Source organism: Garra rufa, chromosome 25 (genome assembly GCF_049309525.1).
Source record: "Garra rufa chromosome 25, GarRuf1.0, whole genome shotgun sequence".
In the NCBI taxonomy this organism is placed as follows: Eukaryota; Metazoa; Chordata; class Actinopteri; order Cypriniformes; family Cyprinidae; genus Garra; species Garra rufa.
Genome location: NC_133385.1, coordinates 3725173 through 3745270, shown reverse-complemented (window position 1 = coordinate 3745270; position 20098 = coordinate 3725173). Strand labels below are relative to the sequence as shown.

At 37.9% G+C, this 20098-nt stretch overlaps 1 protein-coding gene across 1 annotated transcript in view; it reads left to right on the top strand.

Moving 5' to 3' along the window:
* LOC141301033 (unconventional myosin-IXAb-like) overlaps positions 1-20098 on the top strand; it is a gene marked incomplete at its 5' end in the record, with an annotated part of 76441 nt that continues 56343 nt past the window's right edge. The window contains one exon of the mRNA XM_073831286.1: positions 1-639. Within this exon, the coding sequence (XP_073687387.1) occupies positions 1-639 (639 nt within the window). The remainder of the gene's footprint in view (positions 640-20098) is intronic.

Genomic DNA, 20098 nt, shown 5'->3' with positions numbered 1-20098 from the left:
TTCGGCGGCGAGGAATGGATCCTGAACCCGTGCGACTGTCCCGTGCAGCGTATGATGCTCTGGCCTCGCATGGCGCTGGAGAACCGGCTGGGCGGCGAGGACTACCGCTTCCTTTTGCGCGAGAAGGACCTGGACGGATCCATCCGCTATGGGAATCTACAGATGTGGCTTCGGGTGACGGAGGAGCGCCGGCGGATGGTGGAACGCGGTTTGCTCCCGCAACCTCCCGCCGGACAATACGTGGCCGATCTGTGCGCTTTGCCGGATCTGAACGAGCGGACTTTGTTGGAGAATCTCCGCGGACGCTTCCGTCAGGAGAAGATCTACACGTACGTGGGCGGGATCCTGATCGTCGTCAATCCCTTTAAGTTCCTGCCCATCTATAACCCCAAATACGTCAAAATGTACGATAACCACCGGCTGGGAAAGCTGGAGCCGCACATTTACGCGGTGGCCGACGCGGCGTATCACGCCATGCTGCAGAGGAAGAGGAACCAGTGCATCGTGATCTCGGGAGAGAGCGGATCGGGAAAGACTCAGAGCACCAACTTCCTGATTCACCACCTGACGGCCCTCAGCCAGAAGGGCTTCGCCAGCGGCGTGGAGCAGATTATTCTCGGAGCCGGACCCGTGCTGGAGGTAAGGATGGGCTGTAATGCTGATGGAGCTTGTTTTGCCGCCTCATTTTGTTGCTGTGATCCGTGGATGCTGGTTTTGATGATTTTGTGTGTTTCTGAGAGGAACAGAATAGAGCAGAATTATCTGTTTAGTAAAGTCACTGACTAAGATACAGAAATATTTAACCGCCTGGGGACAGCAAAGGCACTCGGGCGCACTTTCATATTTTCTAGATAACAGCGAAAAGAACATTAAGGGGTCATATGCTGTTGCTAAAAAGAGAATTATTTAGTGTATTTGTCTTAATGCAGTGTGTTTATGCAGTTTGAGGTTCAAAAAACATTATTTTCCACATACTGTACATTATTGTTGCTCCTCTCTGCCCTGCCTTTCTGAAATGCTTTGATTTTTACAAAACTCATCGTTGATAGAAACCAAGGTGTTCTCTGATTGGCCAGCTATCCGGTGCGTTGTGATTGGCCGAATACCTCAAGCAAGTAATGGAAATGTTACGGCCCTTACCGTGACGTTTCTCAGCGTGACGAGAGAGAAACAATAAAACCCATTATAAACGAAGCATTTGTCGCAATAACTACTGATTATAATGACTCTAATGATAGATATTTAGGGGTATTTTTAGGGGTACCACTGGTATTTTTGCCCATTCGATGAGCTTTAACTCTTACAGGTTGGAGGGTCTACTTGCCATCTCCCTGATCTTTAGCTCCCTCCACAGATTTTCAGTTGGATTTAATTGGGCCCCTGCAAAACATTCATGTTTTTGTCTGCTAACCATTTCTTCCCCACTTTTGCTGTGTGTTTTGGGTCGTTGTCGAGCTGAAATGTCCACTGGTGCCCAAGGCCAAGTTTCTCTGCAGACTGCCTGATGTTGTTGTTGAGAATTTTGATGTATTGCTCCTTTTTCATGTTGCTGTTTACTGTGATTAGGTTCCCTGATCCACCGGCTGGAAAACACCCTCAAAACATTAGGTTCCCACCACCATGTTTGACAGTGGGGATGGTGTTCTTAGGATTGAAGGCTTCTCCTTTTTTACACCAAATGAAGGCTACATCATTGTGGCCAAAATTTTTTATTTTTGTTTCATCTGACCATAAAACAGAAGACCAGAAGTCTTCTTTGTCCAGATGAGCATTTACAAAGGCCAAGCAGGCTTTTGTGTGCCTTATCTGGAGAAGTGGTTTCCTCCTTGGTCTGTGTCCGTTGAACCCAGCGGTGTTCAGTGTCCGTTGGACTGTCTGCCTTGAGATGTTGCCACCAGCAGAGCCCAGATTCATGAGGATGGCCTTGGTGGTGATCCTTGGATTCTTTTTTACCTCTCTCACCATACTCCTGGCCAGCACAGGTGTCACTTTTGGCTTCCGACCACGTCCTCTGAGATTTTTCACAGTGCGGAACGTCTTGTATTTTTTAATAATACTTTGCACTGTAGCCACAGGAACTTCAAAACATTTAGATATGGTCTTACAGCCCTTTCCTGACTTGTGAGCAGCAACAATGCGCAGCCGCAGGTCCTCAGTGAGCTCCTTTGTCTTAGCCATGACTGTCCACAAACCAACAGCAGAGAGCTTCTGTTTTTCACCTGTTGAGTTGATTAAAACAGCTGTTCCCAATGAATCAGGGTCATTAAGATGCTTTAGAACAGCTTGGACTATTTGGAATGGTATAGAACTTTGGATTTTCCCATAGACTGTGACAGTTTGCAAAGGGTATGAATAATTTTGGACATGCCCTGTTTTGTTCAAATGTAAATAAAAGCTGAGAAATATTTTTTTTCCACAATGATGCCTCTTGTACATCTTATTATCTTTTGGGAGAAGCCTGTGTCATTCCCGGTCAAAAAAAAAAAAAACTTGCTGGTTGAATAAAAGTAACTTTAAGTCAGAATTAGGAGTATGAATAATTTCGGGCGTGTGTGTGTGTGTGTGTGTGTGTGTGTGTGTGTGTGTGTGTATGTATATAAAATAAAGTAAAAATATATTTCACAATATCAGATAAGTCATGTTTTCCACACTGTTTTATACTAAATGAAGACCAGGATCTTTTATATACACCAAAAACAATACATTATAATGAAAACCATTTTTTATTTGTTTTGTATTTAAATTTGAAAAACATTTTAAAATTTAGAAAATGCATTAAAAACACTTGCAAAATTCACAGTGTACCCTTGAAGCAAAATTTTCATGAACATATTGTGAACATTCCCTGTTTGCAGTTGTTTTGTGTTCAGGTCTGAAAGGGCCTCGTCTTGCTTGGTTTGCTCAGAAACTGTATTTTCTCGTCTAACTCTGAAATCAGACTCGTCTCGGTGATCCATCAAGCGTGGTGTTTTGGTTTTCTTCTCCTCTCGAATGTCATTTTTCTCTCTCATCAGCCTGAGGGTGAGAATGAGACGCTCTCATGATGACACTTTATCACTGTGAAAACTGACACGAGCACACAGTTCACCCCAAACATCTGAACGTACAGCGAATGAACGTCACCGAGCTGAAGTTTGGGCCTGAATGTGTTTGTCAAGCTGCTCTTTTGGTTGTTTGGACGAAGAGTGTTTGTACAAAACGCACAAGTGTTTGTTGGCTGAAGCTCAGATCCTGCTGTTTGAACGACAGAAATAAGAGCAAAAAGGGCAGAAAATATGTTCCTCTGCGTCTCTGTTTACGCTGCATGTCGCTTTAAACACGGAAATAGAAACATTGGCTCTTTGTACAGTTATGACAAGTATTTCAGCACACAGATGGGAACGCTTTTGTTTGTGTGTGTGTTTAACACATACCAGACGGACACTGTAACTCAGATTCTTCTTGACTTGCCAAAAGTGGTCTGCATTTGTCGGACATGCATGTTGATGCTGACGGTCTCAGATTTAACACGGATACGGTGCGTGTCGCTCACACACATTATATGCATATTATAGAGTTTAGTGTTTAATTTAATATTTAATGTTATTTTAATTTGAATTATTATGTAGGTTCGATTTATTTTATATATAAAAAAAATGTTCGTGTAAATTTATATTTACTTTTTTTTATTTCTGCTTTATTTCAACCAGTTTCAATATTGGGAAGAGAACTTTTCTGAGCCTTTTAGTCAAATTTAGTTCAACTAAGGAAGGAAGGAAGGATTAAAATATGTAAAAAAAAAAAAAAAAAAAAAAAAGGCATAAAAAAAGAATTTTTAATCCTTTATTAAATACATTTTAAATATATATGTGTGTTACCCCGGTATACGATATTGCCATGAATAATAATTCAATTATGACGTAGGGCTCAGACAGCGTCACCAAACTGTTGGCTTGGGGATCCCTCTTACGTCATACTCCGGGGCACACGCACTACTCATAAACGGTGCTTATAGAGGACGCACAAAAATACATAGATTAAAATGCATTTAAATTTAAATGGAAGATGCAAATCGTGCTCAAAAACTAAATTTATTACCCACTCATGCCCACATGTCTTACTAACAAGAAACTATGCTTCTAAGGTCGAGAGCTGTAGTTCCGACCACGTAAGTTTGCGACGCTGTTTGCGAATGTTCGTTTGAACTATGGTGTCGGGAAACACCCAATCGTTGAACTATGTTGGTAACGGCGGAACTTGCGACCATGGTTGGCTAACGATGCTTTTGGGAAACGCGCCTCAGGTCACTTGGTGGGCGACTCGCCATCTTTCCCCACCTCTCTCTTTCTCCTCCAGGCTGTCACGTGATGACAACCACGCAGAGATGCGCTGAATCCGCAGCTTCAAATAAATGATCCGCCCGCCACCCACCCGCACCTATATTTTTCTCTGATTTACATAACCGTACTCAACCCGCAAGCGATCGTCATATTACACTTATTGTAATTCTTAGTTTTGCATGATGAAATGGATGGTTCATTTTTAACAGCAGATTGATTCAGCTGATCTGCACATCGCTGCACATTTATATAAGTTTATCACTCAGGATTTTAAGCCAAATCCACGCAGAAAAGAATAACGTTAACTAAAATCCGCAATCTGTAAAGAAATCGGTCTGGGTTCCTCTGTATTAGAGCCGTTCTGAACTTACTATTTGAACGCATGCTTGGACTGAAGTTTACAGGGGTTCACCAGTTTAAGAAATGTCTGAACGTAAAAATCTGCTTCTTTCATTTTAAGGTATTGTTTTCATTATAATCTACTGATTTAAATAATCAATAATAATTATTATTAATATTTATAGCCTACCACTGCGCGCCTAGTCTGATGCTCTCGCGTATGAATGAACAGGCAGCATCTGTGGACAGAGCGGGCGTATTAGGCACAATCGTCAGAGATATTTCAAAAGAAGCCTCCACGGACCTGACCACATCACTGTCTTTACTGGGTGTTTTTAGGGAATATTTCAATCTATTAACATGCTATTGATGTGTTGGACTGTCATGATTTTGGCTAATGCAGGACACTACCGAATGATGCGCATCAGAGAAGTGGGTAAGCGCAAAGCCGACCACTGCATTACCGAGCTCAATAACATTAGCACAGACGTAACTCCCTTCAAACTTTATAGAATGTCACCGTTTCTGTCACCAAAAACAACACACAAATGAAATCGTCTGCCTGATGAAAAAAGTACATAAAACACGTTCATGTTTTAGAAAATGTAGTTAATATTAGCGTCATTATTGATTTATCTCATCCACCCGCGACCCACCCGCAAATAATCAGAGTGCATTTTTTTTATTACCCGACCCGCGGATTATCCGCAGCACCCGCGGATATAACCACCATCCGCATTTTTAGGCATTAAATAAATTATATTTAATATTTAATCCTTGTCTCCTATATAAATGAATTGTTTTTTATGAAGGTATAATATATATGTGACCCTGGACCACAAAACCAGTCATAAGGTTTGTTAGGATAGGACAATATTTGGCCGAGATACATCTATTTGAAATCAGGAATCTGAGGATGCAAAAAAATCAAAAAGACTGAGAAAATCACCTTTAAAGTTGTCCAAATTAGGTTCTTAACAATGCATATTACAAATCAAAAATTACATTTTGATATGTTTACAGTAGGAATTTTACAAAAAATCTTCATGGAACATGAACTTTACTTAATTTCTTAATGATTTTTGGCATAAAAGAAAAATCAAAAATTTTGACCCATGCAATGTATTTTTGGCTATTGCTACAAATATACCCCAGCGACTTAAGACTGGTTTTGTGGTCCAGGGTCGTATGTGTATGTGTGTGTGTGTGTGTGTGTGTGTGTGTGTGTGTGTGTGTGTGTGTGTGTGTGTGTGTGTGTGTGTGTGTATATATATATTATAAGTTTATTTATGTTAGTTTTTTTATTTTATTTATTGTTTTAGTTTCTTGTCAGCGCAATATTTTTCATTTTCGTTTAAAGTTGTTCATCTTACATTTATATTTTATTTTATTTCAGGTTTATTACAATTACTGTTTAAGTTTGAATTATTTTAGTTTCACTGTTTATCATTTCAGTTGGATGCCAATGCAATATTTCCATCTTTTTCAGTTAAGAGAAATGTTTTAATATTTATTGTCGTCGGTTGCCCATAATAACCCTGCTGAATTTGCAGAAGTGACTCTGGCTTTATGGCTGGAAAAACCAGGGTTATCATGGTAACCATAACTCTACTTCTGCAGGAACTAAACAGCAGCATGAGGCTCATTAGGCTGACTAGAGCACAGTTAGTGTGTTCATGCTTGATGTTTGGTGAATCTGACGCTCGTGTGTCGGCTGAGCTTCACACACTGAGCCCATGTCAGTTTAGATGAATAAAACAGGGAATGTTAGTCATCCTGTGAGCAAACTGGCTATAGCAGTTCTTGACAAAATCACACACATGTAGGCCTGAAATGCAAGTATGCACACTTCACACTATGCATATTATGCAACTTTGTGAGCTTGTTAGTCAAAGTTAGTTAAACTGTTTGATTTAGTTAGGATTCGGTTGACATTTGAGGGAACTAGTGGAAAATCTTTACAACAGGACTGAATGCAAATGACTGAGAATTTGCATCACATTTGTGAATTAAAATGCATAATTAGATTAAAACTGAGAAGAAACTGAGATTAAAATAAATGAATGGATTAAAATAAACTCAAAATTAAAAGTAAATTAATACAATTAGAAAATAAAATAAAAATGGATATATTATTAAATACATAAATACAACATTAAAATTGATTATAATTTATTAAAATAATTAACATTATTTAATATAAATAGTTAAAATTATGTAAACTGTAATATTAGATTAAAATAAATAAAGTAAATAATAAAATGATATCTAAATAAATAATTTAAATAAGTGAACAATTAAATACAATTAATTTAAAATACATAAAAATATGAATTAACCGAATAAATAACACAAACATTACAGTACTTTTAAACGTATTTTAGTTTGTTGTCAAGGCAATGTTCATTATTATTTTTATTTGAAGTATTTTATCTAATATTTGTTTTATTTTATTTCATTTCAGCTTTATTTCTGTAAATGTTTTTGTTTTAATTTCAATTTTAGTTGTAAGTAGTTTTTTATTAGTTTTAGTTTTCGTTTTTATTACGTTCATTATTTTAGTTTCTTGCCAAGGCAATAGTTCTGTCATTAAAATTCATTACAATTTGTTAAAATAATTAACATGAATTCATTAATTATTAAAATATGTAAATGCTAAAATTAGGTTAAAATAAATAATAAAACTTAGATTTAAATAAACAATTAATTAATAATTAATAATTTTATTTCAGCTTTTTTCTGTTAAGAAAAATATCTTATTTTATTTTTATTTATTTCCATTTTAGTTTTTTTTTCCAAGTGTTTTTTTTACATATTACTATTTGTTTATTTATTTTACTATTTTATTTTATATTTATTACAGATTTATTTTAGTGTCTTTCAAGGCAATATTTCTGATATTAAAGTTGATTACAGTTAATTAAGGAACATTCTTTCAAATAAACAGGGTAAAATATGTATACTCTCAAATTAGATTATAATAAATAAACATTAGATCTAATTCATGAGTGAACGAAAGAATGAGTTAATGAATAACAGTACAGTACTTTAATTAAAGCATTTTGTTTTTTATTTTATTTCAGCTTTAATTCAATTAAGAATTGTTTTAAAATTTATTTAAATTTTAGTTTAGTAGTTTTTTATACTTTTTAAAATATTACTGTTTATGTTCATGTTTGTTTATTATTTTAGTTTCTTGCCAAAGCGATATTTCTGATATTAAAGTTGATTACAATTTAATTATAAATAATTCTAATAAATAAATGGATTAAAATATGTAAACTCGAAAATTGGATTTAAAATAAATAGACAAATAAATAATACAAAATAATTGTTAAAATAAATAATAAAAATTTGACCTAAATAAATAAAATAAGTAAACAACAAAATTTGATTAAAATAAATCAAAATTATATTTAAATAAATAAATACATAAATAGTACAGTACTACAGTGAGTAAAAAATAATAGAAACTAAATATTTTCCAAATAATGTTTTCAATTGGCATAGAACAACATTTAGCAACAGACTGAACACACACACACACACACACACACACAGTCGATGACATCATCAGCCGCCCTGCATCATGTGGCAGAGTGGATTTAATTCAAAAGATCATTAGTTTCCATTAGAGTGCTTAATACGGGCCGCTGGGACATTACTGATGCTGAGATCAGCCGTTCGATCAGCTTTTACAGGAATCCAACCCACAGCTGTCTGGTTTAATATCAGAAGCAGTTTGTTAGAATGATCCTTTAAAAGATTCGGTTCAAAAGAGTCATTCTGAATCATGTGTTTGACATCAGGAACAGTTTGTTAGAATGATTCTTTAAAAGAATCGGTTCAAAAGAGTCATTCTGAATCATGTGTATGACATCAGGAACAGTTTGTTAGAATGATTCTTTAAAAGAATCAGTTCAAAGGAGTCATTCTGAATCATGTGTATGACATCAGGAACAGTTTGTTAGAATGATTCTTTAAAAGAATCAGTTCAAAAGAGTCATTCTGAACAGTTTGTTAGAATGATTCTTTAAAACAATCAGTTCAAAAGAGTCATTCTGAATCGCGTGTTTGACATCAGGAACAGTTTGTTAGAATGATTCTTTAAAAGAATCGGTTCAAAAGAGTCATTCTGAATCGTGTGTGTTTGACACCAGGAACAGTTTGTTAGAATGATTCTTTAAAAGAATCAGTTCAAAAGAGTCATTCTGAATGGTGTGTGTTTGACACCAGGAACAGTTTGTTAGAATGATTCTTTAAAAGAATCAGTTCAAAAGAGTCATTCTGAACAGTTTGTTAGAATGATTCTTTAAAAGAATCGGTTCAAAAGAGTCATTCTGAATGGTGTGTGTTTGACACCAGGAACAGTTTGTTAGAATGATTCTTTAAAAGAATCAGTTCAAAAGAGTCATTCTGAATGGTGTGTGTTTGACACCAGGAACAGTTTGTTAGAATGATTCTTTAAAAGAATCAGTTCAAAAGAGTCATTCTGAACAGTTTGTTAGAATGATTCTTTAAAAGAATCGGTTCAAAAGAGTCATTCTGAATGGTGTGTGTTTGACACCAGGAACAGTTTGTTAGAATGATTCTTTAAAAGAATCAGTTCAAAAGAGTCATTCTGAATGGTGTGTGTTTGACACCAGGAACAGTTTGTTAGAATGATTCTTTAAAAGAATCGGTTCAAAAGAGTCATTCTGAATCGTGTGTGTTTGACACCAGGAACAGTTTGTTAGAATGATTCTTTAAAAGAATCGGTTCAAAAGAGTCATTCTGAATCGTGTGTGTTTGACACCAGGAACAGTTTGTTAGAATGATTCTTTAAAAGAATCAGTTCAAAAGAGTCATTCTGAATGGTGTGTGTTTGACACCAGGAACAGTTTGTTAGAATGATTCTTTAAAAGAATCAGTTCAAAAGAGTCATTCTGAACAGTTTGTTAGAATGATTCTTTAAAAGAATCGGTTCAAAAGAGTCATTCTGAATGGTGTGTGTTTGACACCAGGAACAGTTTGTTAGAATGATTCTTTAAAAGAATCAGTTCAAAAGAGTCATTCTGAATGGTGTGTGTTTGACACCAGGAACAGTTTGTTAGAATGATTCTTTAAAAGAATCAGTTCAAAAGAGTCATTCTGAACAGTTTGTTAGAATGATTCTTTAAAAGAATCGGTTCAAAAGAGTCATTCTGAATGGTGTGTGTTTGACACCAGGAACAGTTTGTTAGAATGATTCTTTAAAAGAATCAGTTCAAAAGAGTCATTCTGAATGGTGTGTGTTTGACACCAGGAACAGTTTGTTAGAATGATTCTTTAAAAGAATTGGTTCAAAAGAGTCATTCTGAATCGTGTGTATTTGACACCAGGAACAGTTTGTTAGAATGATTCTTTAAAAGAATCAGTTCAAAAGAGTCATTCTGAATCATGTGTTTGACATCAGGAACAGTTTGTTAGAATGATTCTTTAAAAGAATCGGTTCAAAAGAGTCATTCTGAATGGTGTGTGTTTGACACCAGGATCAGTTTGTTAGAATGATTCTTTAAAAGAATCAGTTCAAAAGAGTCATTCTGAACAGTTTGTTAGAATGATTCTTTAAAAGAATCAGTTCAAAAGAGTCATTCTGAATAGGGTTGTGACGATGAGGAAATTTCCCCACCGGTTAATCGACATGTGACAACACCGGTAATACCGGTATCACCGTGGGGGGTGGGGGTTTCCCTTTCTCTTTTTTTCTGCTTTTAAATGCATGTAATCTTGCCGCAACTGACGCTGACGTTTGGGGTGGTGTGAACGCACCATAATAAATGCGTGCGTATTATACTTTCACTTTGGGGGGCATGGGGGCAGCCATGGGGGCAGCCGTGGCCTAATGGTTAGAGATTCGGACTTGTAACCCAAAGGTTGCAGGTTCGAGTCTCAGGTCCGGCAGGGATTGTAGGTGGGGGGAGTGAATGTACAGCACTCTCTCCACCCTCAATACCACGACTGAGGTGAGTCCCTTGAGCAAGGCACCGTTCCCCCAACTGCTCCCCGGGCGCCGCAGCAATGGCTGCCCACTGCTCCGGGTGTGTGTTCACGGTGTGTGTGTGTTCACTACTGTGTGTGTGCGCACTTGGATGGGTTAAATGCAGAGCACAAATTCCTTGTATGGGTCACCATACTTGGCCTCACTCACCCCCTTTCCTTCCTTCCTTTCAGTTTTGCGGGAATTGGCAATTCGGCGTCAATTGTTTGAATGGACGACAAAGTTTGCAGATTGCCTCATTAATTTTTTCAGGTTCCCTTTTTGCATTTGGTGTAGTGGTGCCCGGAAAAGTGGGTATATGCTTAATTTATAAATTCCACCAATCCTAGACGTGACTCTCGGCAATATCTGATGAAATCTGTCGGGTTTTCTATAAGAGACATTTTGAACTTATTTGAACGCATTTGTTTACTGGATGCTTGGACTGATACGTTTACAGGGGTTCACTGGTTGAAGAAATTTCTGATCGTAAAAAACGGCTTCTTTTTATTTGTTAGGTATTATTTTCGTTATTATGAGCGGGCGCAGGCACATCAAATATATTTCAAAGCAAGCCGGTGCCACGGTCCTGACTGCGTCTTTTTGGGTGTTTTTAACGAATATTTACATGATTTTGGCTAATGCAGGACACTACTGAATGATGCGCATCAGAGGGGATTTAGAAGTGGGTACGCAAAGCCGCCTGATAAAGAAGTGGGTATACGCCGTATACCTGCATATACCCTCCACTACACCCAAAATATTGCCAAACAGGCGCTTTTGCATTGCGTTTTGACACTAAATCGTCCGCCATTCTCTTTCTGTAAATTCGACTCCTCTCGTTCTCCTCACGTGATAAATGAAATATGACGCATTGTAGCTATGTTCAGTTTTTAATTATAGTGCATGTGCATTTTCCATTTAATTCAAATAAATATTTAATTAAAAAAAAAACGAATACTTAAAAAAAAAAAATGTGGGGACGGTGTCACGGTGGAAAAGTGATGTCACCGGTGTTGCGTCTTAAAACCGGTAACACCGTCAACACCGTCTATTGTGGCAAGCCTAATTCTGAATGGTGTGTGTGTTTGACACCAGGAACAGTTTGTTAGAATGATTCTTTAAAAGAATCAGTTCAAAAGAGTCATTCTGAATGGTGTGTGTTTGACACCAGGAACAGTCTGTTAGAATGATTCTTTAAAAGAATCAGTTCAAAAGAGTCATTCTGAATCATGTGTTTGACACCAGGAACAGTTTGTTAGAATGATTCTTTAAAAGAATCGGTTCAAAAGAGTCATTCTGAATCAGACCGCACTGCTTGTGCTGTTTGTTTGCTTGCAGCATTTTTTAGTGTTTCTTTCTAATAGTGTTCGTTTTCGAATGCAAACTTGTGTAAAATAAGATTAGTTTTGCCCTGAGAATGATTCAGTCCATCAGTCATCGTGCAGCATGTACGAATGTTGTCGACTCAGCAGGTTTATTCACACATGTGGCTGATGCAAACCGCAATACAAGACAGACAAACGCTGAATATTTTACAATTCTTGCACAATGCAAGCAGTTCCAGTTGCAGAACTGCAGTGAAGTGAGGTTGAAGCATCTGAATTCTGTGCTCTGTGTGTATTTGCATGTGTATTTTTGAATAGGGTCAGATAAGCGATTGATTTTGAGGGAATGTGTGTGGTAAATGTGAGAAATCTGTTAGCTGACAGCATCATTACACGAGCTGAAGTGTTTAATAAATGAACACGCACGAGTCGGGGAATGTGCAGACGTTTATAAATGATGCCGTTCCAGTTGTGGAGAATCCAGCTGAGATTCCTCATACATTATCAGCTCTCAGGCTTGAACTGTCTTGTTTCCATTGGAAGTACCATGATTTGGTTTGGGTTTATTATTGCATGATATTAATATGTAACATGATAAAAAAAAAACATTTTATGGAGTGTCATGTAAATATTTTAGTATGTGAGTGTGGTAGTCTTTCTCTGCCTGCATTTTTTTGCTTTTTTATTGTATATCTTATTATTATTATTCATATTTCAAACATTTGAGAACTGGTTTAGATTTTTTTTAAGATTATTTCAAATCATTTATAGTATTTTAAAATACTAATATTAAGAAAATATTATATTATGCTAGTATGAAATAGTAGAATCTTATAATAATATTCATATAATATTTTAATATGAAAAAGTAATAATTTATCTAATAATTAATATAATTGATTTATGTATATATTTATTTTTCAAGACTATTTTATTATTATATTTTGTTAATATTAGTGATATTGAAAGAGTATAATTTTATTTATATTGTGATATGTTTTATTAGAATAATATAATATGTGAACATTTTACCTTGTACGGTTTATATATTTAGTTTTTTTGTTTTTATTGTAATGTTTTGTTGTTTTATATATAAAACATTAAAAACAAATATAATTATTTTTTTCTGATCTTTTTTGTTTTAATATTTCAATATTCTGTTGCATTAATATTGGTATATTATTGAAATATTTTTTTATTGTGATGCATTTTAATAGAGTATTTTAATGAATGAAAATATTAAAATAAAATATATTTTATTATTTTATCTTATGTATATAACAAAAATATGCTTGTTTTTTATCAAATATTTTGTTGTTTTAATATTTCAGTATTGTCTTTTTATAGTATTAGTATATTGTTGAAATATTATATTTTATTGCGGCTGATGTATGTGAAGATGCTGGTGGATGTTGACGTCTCTAGTCTAGACTCTATACCACAGGATCCTGATGAGTTCTCTACAATCAGACATTGGTACAAACTGTTGTTTGGTCTGGCCAGAGGAGAACTGGTCCCCCGACTGAGCCTGGTTTCTCCCAAGGTTTTTTTCTCCATTTCTGTCACCTGTGGAGTTTTGGTTCCTTGCCGCTGTCGCCTCTGGCTTGCTTAGTTGGGGACATTTTCCAGCGATATCGTATACTATTTGAACTGAACTGACGATGATATCACTGAATTCATTGATGAACTGCCTTTAACTGAAAATTGATTGTTACAATAATGCGTTACTTACACACTATTGTGCTGTTTAAATACTGTGCAGTTGCTTTGACACAATCTGTATTGTAAAAGGCGCTATATAAATAAAGGTGACTTGACTTGACTTGACTAGTCTGCACATTATTTCTAGGTCTCTGCATTTGTGTGTGTTTGTAAAAACCCATCAGAGCAGGTTAACATCAAACCGCTGCAGTGCTGACGGCTTTAGAGCTCCTGTCCTGATGCTCAACACCTGTCCTGGAAGACATTCCATAGCTCGTCTTGAGCCTGCTGTACATGACGATGTCAAATAACACAAGTCTGAGGAATCACACTGAACATTTCAGCAAATCCTGTGAGCTATTAGACCACTCAGAACACCCTAGCAACCGCGTAGCAATGCTGTAAACATTCAGAACGCCTTAGCAACTGCATAGTGATGCAATAACCACTCAGAATGCCCTAGCAACCAGTAATCACTCAGAACACCCTAGCAACTGCATAGAGACACAGTAACCACTCAGAACACCCTAGTGACTAGTAATCACTCAGAACACCCTAGCAACTGCATAGCAACGCTGTAAACTTTTAGAACACCTTAGCAACCACATAGCGATGCCTTAACCACTCAGAACACCCTAGTTACCAGTGAACACTCAGAACACCCTAGCAACTGCATAGAGACACAGTAACCACTCAGAACGCCCTAGCAACTGCATAGGGACAAAGTAACCACTCAGAACGCCCTAGCAACCAGTAATCACTCAGAACACCTTAGCAACTGCATAGCAATGCAATAACCACTCAGAACACCCTAGTGACTAGTAACCACTCAGAACACCTTAGCAACTGCATAGCAACGCTGTAAACTTTTAGAATACCTTAGCAACCACATAGCGATGCCTTAACCACTCAGAACGCTCTAATGACCAGTGAACACTCAGAACACCTTAGCAACTGCATAGCAACACAATAACCACTCAGAACACCCTAGTGACTAGTAACCACTCAGAACACCCTAGCAACCAGTAATCACTCAGAACACCTTAGCAACTGCATAGCAACGCAATAACCACTCAGAACACCCTAGTGACTAGTAACCACTCAGAACACCCTAGCAACCGCATAGCAATGCTGTAAACATTCAGAACACCTTAGCAACCACATAGTGATGCAATAACCACTCAGAACACCCTAGCAACCGCATAGCGACGCAGTAACCACTCAGAATGCCCTAGCAACCAGTAATCACTCAGAACACCCTAACAACTGCATAGCAACGCAATAACCACTCAGAATGCCCTAGTGACTAGAAACCACTCAGAACACCCTAGCAACCGCATAGCAATGCTGTAAACATTCAGAACACCTTAGCAAGCGCATAGTGATGCAATAACCACTCAGAACACCCTAGTGACCAGTGAACACTCAGAACACCCTAGCAACCGCAAAGCGACACAGTAACCACTCAGAACGCCCTAGCGACTAGAAACCACTCAGAACACCTTAGCAACTGCATAGCAACGCAATAACCACTCAGAACACCCTAGTGACTAGTAACCACTCAGAACGCCCTAGCGACCACATAGCAATGCAGTAAACCCTGGGAACACTCCAGTGACCACGTAGCGATGCAATAACCACTCAGAATACCCTAGCAACCACATATTGTAGGACACTGTAGAGCACCTTAGCAACTGCATAGTGACACAATAATCAATCAACACCCTAGCAACTGCATAGCGATGCAATAACCACTTAGAACACCATAGCAACTGTACAGCAATACAATAATAATCAGAACACATGAGCAACTGCATAGCAACACTCAGAACATCTTAGCAACTGCATAGCAACACAATAACCACTTAGAACACCATAGCAACTGTACAACAACACAATAATGCTCAGAACACCTTAGCAACTGCATAGCAACACAATAACACTCAGAACACCTTAACAACTGCAAAGCAACGCAATAACCACTTAGAACACCATAGCAACTGTACGGCAACACAATAATGGGGGCAGCTGTGGCCTAATGGTTAGAAAGTCGGACTTGTAACCCAAAGGTTGCAGGTTCGAGTCTCAGGTCCGGCAGGGATTGTAGGTGGGGGGAGTGAATGTACTATACTACGACTGAGGTGAGTCCCTTGAGCAAGGCACCGATCCCCCAACTGCTCCCCGGGCGCCGCAGCAATGGCTGCCCACTGCTCCGGGTGTGTGTTCACGGTGTGTGTGTTCACTACTGTGTGTGTGCACTTGGGTGCTTTCCTTTCCTTTCCTTTCCTTTCCTTTCCTTTCCTAATGTTCAGACAGAGCACACTAGAAACTACATAGCAACATAGTAACACTCAGAACACCATAGCGGCTGCATAGCAACCACTCAGAACATCCTAGAAACTGCACAGCAACCCAAAGCACGCTAGCAACAGCATAGTAATGCACTAAAACAGCTTGGAGCCCCTTAGCAACGCGTGCAGCTTCAATGGTGACGTTGACTCTTATATAATTAGTGTTTTCTTGTTGTTGGGATGGTGTGGAGAACATCAGACTTGACTGAACCTGAACACTGTAATCTTGTGTTAGATAAGATGCGTTCCTCTTCACGCTTCCCTCTCGCTTTCCACAGAACATCTGTTATCTGTATCACACCCACATACAGTCTCTCTCTCATCTGAACATGCTGTACTGAGTACAATCATTATTCTTTTGCTCTTTGGCACGACTCAACTGGACGACACTCAATGGCCTTTTATTTCTGTCTGTCTTTTGCTTCGCTCACCGGCTGGGCCAACAGGAAGCTGAAATCAACAGCACTTCCTGTCTGAGCTCTTGTTCCCATGGTTTGGTCTTAGAAAAATCACAGATCAAAATATCTTTTTAGTGCTTTTACAGTAACTAATGACATAGCATTTGCAGCTTCCAAAATGTTATTATTATACAATTTTTTATAATTTTATTTTAGTGCTTTAAATATATTTTATATTACTTATTAAATAATATTTTTATTTTTGATTATGTATTGTACTTTATATATTCATATTTTCTCTTTTTCTTTTTCTTTATCTATATAAATATTTATTAATTTATTTTTATATTTTATGCATTACACTATATTTTTGTTACTTTTTATGTTTTCAAAATAACTTATAAATATTTTAGTCACTTCTTAGTACCATTTGTACTCTGTTGAAATCCTGCTGTGTGACGGCAACCCTCCAGACGTTGAGCAGAGCTCACTAACAGATAGTTAAAGTCTGACAGACATGATGGATGATGGTTTAGAGCTGGTTCACCTTCTCTATCAGCTCGCGTCGGGTCTGTATGTCTGTCAGCGGCTGTAGTGGACTGATGTTTGTGTGAACTGAAAACACAGTAACATGCTACAATCAATCCTGCACACTTCAGCAGTAAAAGCATTCACAGCGCGCACACACACACACACACACACACACACACACACACACACACACACACACACACACACACACACACACACGTGTCATCCTGTTTTACCTGAAACTAGAGACCTTCAGGTTTGTGTGGAGTCACAGCATTTCTGCTTCACGCTCATGTGAACCTTCACAAAGATGCAAACCGCGTTTGGTTGCTCACTGTAGCGCATACAACAGCAGTGCAACACTACAAACATGTAGCAACTCCATAGCAACCACCCAAACACCCGAGCTACTGCATAACAACAAATAACTTCCTTAACCTTCCATAGAACGCCCTAGCAAATGCATAGCAACTCCATAGCAACCTCTCAGTCAGAACACCCTAGCGACTCCATAGCAACCACCTAAACCCCCTAGCAACTGTATACTACTGAATAACCTCTCAGAATATCTTAGCAACTCCATAGCAACCACCTTGAACACCATATCAGCTATAGCAACTGGATAGCAATGCAATAGCAACCAACCAGAACACTCTAGCAATTGCATAGCAACAAATAACCACTCAGAACACCATAGCAACCCAATAATCACTCAGAACACATTAACAACTGACTAGCAACCACCTGAACACCCCAGCAACTGCATAGTAACCACCTGAACACCCTACGTACTGCCTAGCAACCACCTGAACACCCTAGGTACTGCCTAGCAACCACCTGGACACTATAGCAACTGCCTAGCAAATGCAAAGCAAACCCATAGCAATCACTCAGTCAGAACACCCTAGCAACTCCATAGCAACAATCCAAACACCCTATCAACTGTATGCCAGTGAATAGTCTCTCAAAATACTTTAGCAACTCCATGGCAACCACCGAACACCATAACAACTATAGTAACTGGGATAGCAATGCAATAGCAGCCAATAACCACTCAGAACACCCTAACAACTGCATAGCAACCACCTGAACACCCTAGCTACTGCCTTGCAACCATCTGAACACCCTAGCAGCTGCCTTGAAACCCAATAACCACCCAGAGCACCCTAGCAACTGCCTAGCAGACGCCTGAACACTCTAGCTACTGGCTAGCAACCACCCAAACACCTTAGCAATTGCATAGCAACCACCTACACAACAGGTACTGGCAAGCAACCATCCAGATACCTTAGCAACTGCATAGCAACCCAGTAACAACTCACAAACCCTAGCAACTGCATAACAACCACATGAACACCCTAGCTACTGTTTAGCAACCACCTGAACACCCTAGCAACTGCCTAGCAACCACCCGGACACCCTAGGGTACTGCTTAGCAACCACCCGGACACCTTTGCAATTGCATAGCAACCATCTGGACACCCTAGCCACTGCACAGCAACACAACAATGCTGAGAACACCTTAGCAACTACACAGCAGCTACTGAGAACATCCTAGAAATGGCATAACAATGCAGTAATTCTCAGAACACCATAGAAAATGCATAGCAACACAGTAACACTACGAACACCTTAGCAACTGCATAACAACTACCCAGAACATCTTAGCAACTGTTTAGCAATGAATAACATCTCGGAATACCTTAGCAACTGCCTGAACACCCTAGCAACTGCATTGCAACCCAGTTACCACTCAGAACGTGTTTGCAACTGCATAGCAACCACCTGAACACCCTAGCTACTGTCTAGTTACCACCCAGAACACCCTAACGACTGTTTAGCAATAAATAACCTCTCAGAGTACCCTATCAACTCCATAGCAACCACCTGAACACCCTAGCAACTGCATAGCAACCCAGTAACCACTCAGAACACCCTTGCAACTGCATAGCAGCCCCCTGAACATCCTAGCTACTGCCTAGTAACCACCCAGAACACCCTAGCAACTGTTTAGCAATAAATAACATCTCGGAGTGCTCTAGAAACTCCATAGCAACTGCCTAGCAAGCACCAAGACACCCTAGCAACCACCTGAACACTCTAGCTACTGTTGTAATACTATTGTGGTATTTCAAGCATCATTGTCACGGAAAGTGGAAACTATTTGGCTTTTCTTTTTGACAAAATCACAGCCACTATATTTTAGTCACATATTTGATGTTTAATATTCAAAGTAGGATTTTGGACCAATGAGATCCTACAGTGAAGCCTTTCAGATTGACATTAAGAAGCACAACCAATTCATTTAGTCATTTCTGTTCAAGAGAGTGTTATTTCTAATGTGTTCAGGATGATGTGATGGTGATTTAAAAATATGGAAATATTTCTGTGACATCTCTGTCTGTCTGTTTCTCTCCCTCGTCTTTGTGGTCTGTCTCGAGGGAGTCTTGAGTGTGCGATCGAGTTTCATCTGCAGAGCAGCACAAATGAGATCAGAATTTTAGATGATCGTACAAATTGCTGCGATTGTATGTCATTGTCATCATTTAACCACATCTGCAGTGAACCCACACACACACACACACACACACACACACACGCACACAACACACGCACACATGCACACACAGATCTCAGATAGAACTGATTCACAAATAAAGTACATCAAGTTTATGAAGTCAGTATATTGATTTTATACTGAATTTATGAGGACATTATGTACTTTATTAAAAAGCTTGGTAGTATTTGTATTAGTTATTAGTTAATTATTTTATTATTATAATTTATTTATTTTGTAAGTCACTTTGGACAAAAGCATCTGCTAAATGTAAAATGTATGTTTTAAACTACATTTTTTTTGTTTTGTTCTTGAATTTTTTTGTGCTTTTTATATTAGAGATTGATTTTTGTTTTATATTTATTTTGTTTCTTTTTTTACTTTTAAATATTTTTTTATTTTAAAATGCAGTATAAATAGTTTAAAATGTTCTAAATGTATTAATAGCGATTGACTCGACTGTTAATTGATGTTTAGTTTAGTATATTATATTATAGTATGTATTATATATTTTTTTCATATTACATATCATATTTCATATTTATTTTATTATTTTGTATGCTTTTTACTTTATGT